The following is a 7,395-nucleotide window of genomic DNA, read 5'->3' as shown; positions in this document are numbered from 1 at the left end:
AAGGACTAAGTCAAATGCTCAGTCATTAACAATAGGTTACAAAGATGAAGAATCATTTCATCGGCTTGGATCTTTGGAAAAATAAAGCGGGAGTGATCTCCCCTAAACTCCCTCGAATCTATATCTATAATTCTCTTCTGTGAGTCGTTAGAAAACAAGCTGCAAGCGCCTCCTTGCAGTCCCCTCTCTTTCTCTTTATCACTACCACCCCCACTCCACCCCACATTTTCTGGTGAGCTGTGGTCACGCTGTTTACATTTTACAATCATAGAGACGGGTTTGTTGACGGCTATTAGGGGCAGATAATTTAGTTTGAAACGATTTTAAGCTTAGAGGAGGTAACTAAGAGGAGGCTGCTTTCACGTGGGGGGGGGGGGGGGGGGTTAGTGTTTTAAAGCAAATATTTTCAGTGGCAGCATTGGTACTGTCGAATTCAAAAATTATAAATTACTGAAAAGTAGAAAAAAAAAACAACTAAATAGCGGCGTATGATACGCAGCGGGTCGGCTCGTTTACTTATATTACACTACGGGGAATAGCAACTCGGGATATTTTTAATGATTTGTAAAAAAAAAAATTGCGAACTACATGTACAGCAAACAATGTGTATAATAGTGCGAAATATCAGTACTTTATAAATTCACTAGACTACCAGTTATCTAGTTAAATAACTGTGGGTTTTGGGGGTCATCCATAAATGACATCACGTCTGTCCCTTATCATCACAAAATAACCAGACCCCACATTAAATAACCCGGGAGCGATCTCCCCTAAACTTTCTCGAATATTCTTATATATAACAACAGGGGATGGGAACTCGGGATATAGTTATGATTTTTAATCCATTTTAAATACTTATTTTAAAATAGAATAGAATCTCATAGAAAAAAGAATTGCGCACCAAGCGAACGCCAAAACAAAATGTGCATAATAGTGCGGAATATTATTAGTACTTCATAAATTTACAAGCGTTTTTTGAGAAATCGGAAATAGCGTAAATTACTACTTCCGGTCAACGGAAATTACTCAAAATTTGATAGAAGGTAGAGGATTAGATCTTTTACTTACATGTGAAATTTCATTTATTTATATGCATTTTTTGAGAAATCGGAAATAGCGTAAAGTACTAATTACGGAAATTACTAAATATTTGACAGAAGGCAGAGAATTAGATCTTTTACTTATACGTGAAATTTAGTCTATCTGAAACAGTACTCAAGTTATAGGCTTATGAAAAACCGAAAGTTTCCAGTTACCGGAAATCGCTGAAAAGTTGATACAGAACTACAAATTTCATATAATACTTATATATGAAATATCGTGAACCTAGCTATAACGCTACTCAAATTATCGTGTTCACAGACACACGCCCACACATACGGGCAAAAGTTTTTCAGAATCAGAGAGGTGTAAAACGTTAAGATTTGTGAATATCTCGAATTCGATCTTTTTTGCAGGATTACAATACTTCCTCTATATTCTATACCAGAGGGGTGTCTCTAACCAGTGGTGTGTGACAAGGGGTTATATTTTTGTGAGAAGCTAAGATAACGTCATAACCACATGACATACAAACCACATGACGTCAAACCACATGAGATACAAACCACATGACGTCAAACCACATGACGTCAAACCACATGACGTCAAACCACATGACGTCAAACCACATGACGTCAAACCACATAACGTCAAACCACATGAATACCTACTTTTGCTTGGCCACTAGCAACAAATCTGTAAAGAGGAACATATAGCGATCTTGTATCTGCATGCCCTGTAGAAGAATCGAAAACCTTTTAGTTCTAGCCAGTGTTTCTTTCAGGCTTTTTCTCCGATGGAGGGGGGGGGGGGGAGAAGCACTTCAAATCTGGGGGGGGGGGGGGGGCAAAATATTCTGAAAAGCAGATACTGCTAAAAAATAAGCATACATTTTCTGTATAAATTCTATTTTGTTTGGTTTTAGCACTTGAGAAGTCAAACAATCCTGTCTCAAACTTGGGCCTGTCAAAGTGTTCTAACTGTTGAAAACTTGGGCCAGTCAAAGAGTTCTAACTGTTGAAAACTTGGACCAGTCAAAGTGTTCTAACTGTTGAAAACTTGGGCCAGTCAAAGTGTTCTAACTGTTGAAAACTTGGGCCAGTCAAAGTGTTCTAACTGTTGAAAACTTGGGCCAGTCAAAGAGTTCTAACAGTTGAAAACTTGGGCCAGTCAAACAATCCTGTCTCAAACCTGGGCCAGTCAAAGAGTTCTAACTGTCTCAAACTTGGGCCAGTCAAAGAGTTCTAACTGTTGAAAACTTGGGCCAGTCAAAGAGTTCTAACAGTTGAAAACTTGGGCCAGTCAAAGTGTTCTAACTGTTGAAAACTTGGGCCAGTCAAAGAGTTCTAACTGTTGAAAACTTGGGCCAGTCAAAGAGTTCTAACTGTTGAAAACTTGGGCCAGTCAAAGTGTTCTAACTGTTGAAAACTTGGGCCAGTCAAAGAGTTCTAACTGTTGAAAACTTGGGCCAGTCAAAGAGTTCTAACTGTTGAAAACTTGGGCCAGTCAAAGAGTTCTAACTGTTGAAAACTTGGGCCAGTCAAAGAGTTCTAACTGTTGAAAACTTGGGCCAGTCAAAGAGTTCTAACTGTTGAAAACTTGGGCCAGTCAAAGAGTTCTAACTGTTGAAAACTTGGGCCAGTCAAAGTGTTCTAACTGTTGAAAACTTGGGCCAGTCAAAGTGTTCTAACTGTTGAAAACTTGGGCCAGTCAAAGAGTTCTAACTGTTGAAAACTTGGGCCAGTCAAAGAGTTCTAACTGTTGAAAACTTGGGCCAGTCAAAGAGTTCTAACTGTTGAAAACTTGGGCCAGTCAAAGAGTTCTAACTGTTGAAAACTTGGGCCAGTCAAAGAGTTCTAACTGTTGAAAACTTGGGCCAGTCAAAGAGTTCTAACTGTTGAAAACTTGGGCCAGTCAAAGTGTTCTAACTGTTGAAAACTTGGGCCAGTCAAAGTGTTCTAACAGTTGAAAACTTGGGCCAGTCAAAGAGTTCTAACTGTTGAAAACTTGGGCCAGTCAAAGAGTTCTAACTGTTGAAAACTTGGGCCAGTCAAAGAGTTCTAACTGTTGAAAACTTGGGCCAGTCAAAGAGTTCTAACAGTTGAAAACTTGGGCCAGTCAAAGTGTTCTAACTGTTGAAAACTTGGGCCAGTCAAAGTGTTCTAACTGTTGAAAACTTGGGCCAGTCAAAGAGTTCTAACTGTTGAAAACTTGGGCCAGTCAAAGAGTTCTAACTGTTGAAAACTTGGGCCAGTCAAAGAGTTCTAACTGTTGAAAACTTGGGCCAGTCAAAGAGTTCTAACTGTTGAAAACTTGGGCCAGTCAAAGAGTTCTAACTGTTGAAAACTTGGGCCAGTCAAAGAGTTCTAACTGTTGAAAACTTGAGCCAGTCAAAGTGTTCTAACTGTTGAAAACTTGGGCCAGTCAAAGTGTTCTAACTGTTGAAAACTTGGGCCAGTCAAAGAGTTCTAACTGTTGAAAACTTGGGCCAGTCAAAGAGTTCTAACTGTTGAAAACTTGGGCCAGTCAAAGTGTTCTAACTGTTGAAAACTTGGGCCAGTCAAAGTGTTCTAACTGTTGAAAACTTGGGCCAGTCAAAGTGTTCTAACTGTTGAAAACCTTGGGCCAGTCAAAGTGTTCTAACTGTTGAAAACTTGGGCCAGTCAAAGAGTTCTAACTGTTGAAAACTTGGTCCAGTCAAAGAGTTTTAACTGTTGAAAACTTGGGCCAGTCAAAGAGTTCTAACAGTTGAAAACTTGGGCCAGTCAAAGTGTTCTAACTGTTGAAAACTTGGGCCAGTCAAAGAGTTCTAACTGTTGAAAACTTGGGCCAGTCAAAGAGTTCTAACTGTTGAAAACTTGGGCCAGTCAAAGAGTTCTAACTGTTGAAAACTTGGGCCAGTCAAAGAGTTCTAACTGTTGAAAACTTGGGCCAGTCAAAGAGTTCTAACAGTTGAAAACTTGGGCCAGTCAAAGAGTTCTAGCAGTTGAAAACTTGGGCCAGTCAAAGTGTTCTAACAGTTGAAAACTTGGGCCAGTCAAAGTGTTCTAACTGTTGAAAACTTGGGCCAGTCAAAGTGTTCTAACTGTTGAAAACTTGGGCCAGTCAAAGTGTTCTAGCAGTTGAAAACTTGGGCCAGTCAAAGAGTTCTAACTGTTGAAAACTTGGGCCAGTCAAAGAGTTCTAACTGTTGAAAACTTGGGCCAGTCAAAGAGTTCTAACTGTTGAAAACTTGGGCCAGTCAAAGAGTTCTAACTGTTGAAAACTTGGGCCAGTCAAAGAGTTCTAACTGTTGAAAACTTGGGCCAGTCAAAGAGTTCTAACAGTTGAAAACTTGTGCCAGTCAAAGAGTTCTAGCAGTTGAAAACTTGGGCCAGTCAAAGTGTTCTAACAGTTGAAAACTTGGGCCAGTCAAAGTGTTCTAACTGTTGAAAACTTGGGCCAGTCAAAGTGTTCTAACTGTTGAAAACTTGGGCCAGTCAAAGTGTTCTAGCAGTTGAAAACTTGGGCCAGTCAAAGAGTTCTAACAGTTGAAAACTTGGGCCAGTCAAAGTGTTCTAGCAGTTGAAAACTTGGGCCAGTCAAAGTGTTCTAGCAGTTGAAAACTTGGGCCAGTCAAAGAGTTCTAACTGTTGAAAACTTGGGCCAGTCAAAGTGTTCTAACTGTTGAAAACTTGGGCCAGTCAAAGTGTTCTAGCAGTTGAAAACTTGGGCCAGTCAAAGTGTTCTAGCAGTTGAAAACTTGGGCCAGTCAAAGAGTTCTAGCAGTTGAAAACTTGGGCCAGTCAAAGAGTTCTAACAGTTGAAAACTTGGGCCAGTCAAAGTGTTCTAGCAGTTGAAAACTTGGGCCAGTCAAAGAGTTCTAGCAGTTGAAAACTTGGGCTGTGTAGCTACTCACTGCTGCCAGTTGGACTTGTCCTTCTAACACAAACATCCGATGAGGCTGTGCATCAGCAACTTTAATTAAATCCAGGATCGCTTTCTTGTCCAACATCAAGTTGCCCCTGTGAAACATTAATTGAACTCATGTTCGAAAGTTAGCCACACAATTTAAACAGCTAATGAATTGAACTCATGTTCAACTAAATGTTGCCTGTGTGTACTGAAAGTTGCCTGTGTGTACTGAAAGTTGCCTGTGTGTACTGAAAGTTGCCTGTGAAAGTTGCCTGTGTGTACTGAAAGTTGCCTGTGTGTAATGAAACTTGCCTGTGAAAGTTGCCTGTGTGTACTGAAAGATGCCTGTGTGTACTGAAAGTTGCCTGTGTGTACTGAAAGTTGCCTGTGTGTACTGAAAGTTGCCTGTGTGTACTGAAAGTTGCCTGTGTGTACTGAAAGTTGCCTGTGTGTACTGAAAGTTGCCTGTGTACCCTGGAGATCCTCCTGGCCTGGTGTTCGTCAGTGTTTTAAACAAGATGGCGCTTGGTACCGACTTCCGCCTTGTCCTGTGTTCTCTGCTGCTTCCCTGGTAAACAAATTGTAGTGATGACGCCATTTTGACAAACTGAACAAATTGTAGATATGACGCCATTTTTACAAACTGAACACATTTTAGTGATGACGCCATTTTGACAAACTGAACAAATTGTAGTGATGACGCCATTTTGACAAACTGAACAAATTGTAGTGATGACGCCATTTTGACAAACTGAACAAATTGTAGTGATGACGCCATTTTGACAAACTGAACAAATTGTAGTGATGAAGCCATTTTGACAAACTGAAAAAATTGTAGTGATGACGCCATTTTGACAAACTGAACAAATTGTAGTGATGACGCCATTTTGACAAACTGAACAAATTGTAGATATGACGCCATTTTGACAAACTGAACAAATTGTAATGATAACGTCTTTTTTTTTGTACACCCACAATAACCCCCCCCCCCCCCCCACACACACACACACCACATAAATGGTTCAATAAAACTGGCTGGTTCAACTAAAGCAGGCTAGAAACAAAACTTACAGGGGACCTGTCGGCACTATGGGATCCGTTCTGCTCAATACTGCCTGGTCTGGCATCTGACACACGTCCTGTGGCATCCTTTCTGTCATTCACCATCTGATAAACAACAAAATTTTATTAGAATTATGCCAGAATGTACCGTGCGACGGGTACAATATACCGTGTGCCGGGTACAATATACCGTGTGCCGGGTACAATATACCGTGTGCCGGGTACAATATACCGTGTGCCGGGTACAATATACCGTGTGCCGGGTACAATATACCGTGTGCCGGGTACAATATACCGTGTGCCGGGTACAATATACCGTGTGCCGGGTACAATATACCGTGTGCCGGGTACAATATACCGTGTGCCGGGTACAATATACCGTGTGCCGGGTACAATATACCGTGTGCCGGGTACAATATACCGTGTGCCGGGTACAATATACCGTGTGCCGGGTACAATATACCGTGTGCCGGGTACAATATACCGTGTGCCGGGTACAATATACCGTGTGCCGGGTACAATATACCGTGTGCCGGGTACAATATACCGTGTGCCGGGTACAATATACCGTGTGCCGGGTACAATATACCGTGTGCCGGGTACAATATACCGTGTGCCGGGTACAATATACCGTGTGCCGGGTACAATATACCGTGTGCCGGGTACAATATACCGTGTGCCGGGTACAATATACCGTGTGCCGGGTACAATATACCGTGTGCCGGGTACAATATACCGTGTGCCGGGTACAATATACCGTGTGCCGGGTACAATATACCGTGTGCCGGGTACAATATACCGTGTGCCGGGTACAATATACCGTGTGCCGGGTACAATATACCGTGTGCCGGGTACAATATACCGTGTGCCGGGTACAATATACCGTGTGCCGGGTACAATATACCGTGTGCCGGGTACAATATACCGTGTGCCGGGTACAATATACCGTGTGCCGGGTACAATATACCGTGTGCTGGTTGGATATTTGAGCTGTACCAGATAGGTTGGTTGTGGCAGGGAGAGGGAACCAAACCATTTGACCCAGACCATTGACTGGGATGTTTGTTCTACTTGTGTAACGATGTAACGACCATTGACTGGGATGTTTGTTCTACTTGTGTAACGACCATTGACTGGGATGTTTGTTCTACTTGTGTAACGACCATTGACTGGGATGTTTGTTCTACTTGTGTAACGATGTAACGACCATTGACTGGGATGTTTGTTCTACTTGTGTAACGATGTAACGACCATTGACTGGGATGTTTGTTCTACTTGTGTAACGATGTAACGACCATTGACTGGGATGTTTGTTCTACTTGTGTAACGACCATTGACTGGGATGTTTGTTCTACTTGTGTAACGACCATTGACTGGGATGTTTGTTCTACTTGTGT

General features: G+C 41.8%; 1 protein-coding gene across 1 annotated transcript in view; it reads right to left on the bottom strand.

Moving 5' to 3' along the window:
• Nucleotides 1–1,712: 1,712 nt before the first annotated feature.
• Nucleotides 1,713–7,395, bottom strand: part of LOC131934901 (uncharacterized) — a gene marked incomplete at its 3' end in the record, with an annotated part of 72,881 nt that continues 67,198 nt past the window's right edge. Inside the window, exons 10-13 of the mRNA XM_059291159.1 lie at nt 6,008–6,103; nt 5,410–5,504; nt 4,941–5,046; nt 1,713–1,777 (exon numbers count right to left, since the gene is read on the bottom strand). Coding sequence (XP_059147142.1) covers nt 1,713–1,777; nt 4,941–5,046; nt 5,410–5,504; nt 6,008–6,103 — 362 coding nt within the window. The remainder of the gene's footprint in view (nt 1,778–4,940; nt 5,047–5,409; nt 5,505–6,007; nt 6,104–7,395) is intronic.

The sequence above is a fragment of the Physella acuta genome, unplaced genomic scaffold (genome assembly GCF_028476545.2).
Source record: "Physella acuta isolate Inbredline_101_S28 unplaced genomic scaffold, ASM2847654v3 ptg000120l, whole genome shotgun sequence".
Taxonomy (NCBI): domain Eukaryota; kingdom Metazoa; phylum Mollusca; class Gastropoda; family Physidae; genus Physella; species Physella acuta.
Note: the sequence above shows the minus strand (reverse complement) of the source record. Positions and strands in the feature narration are given on the sequence as shown.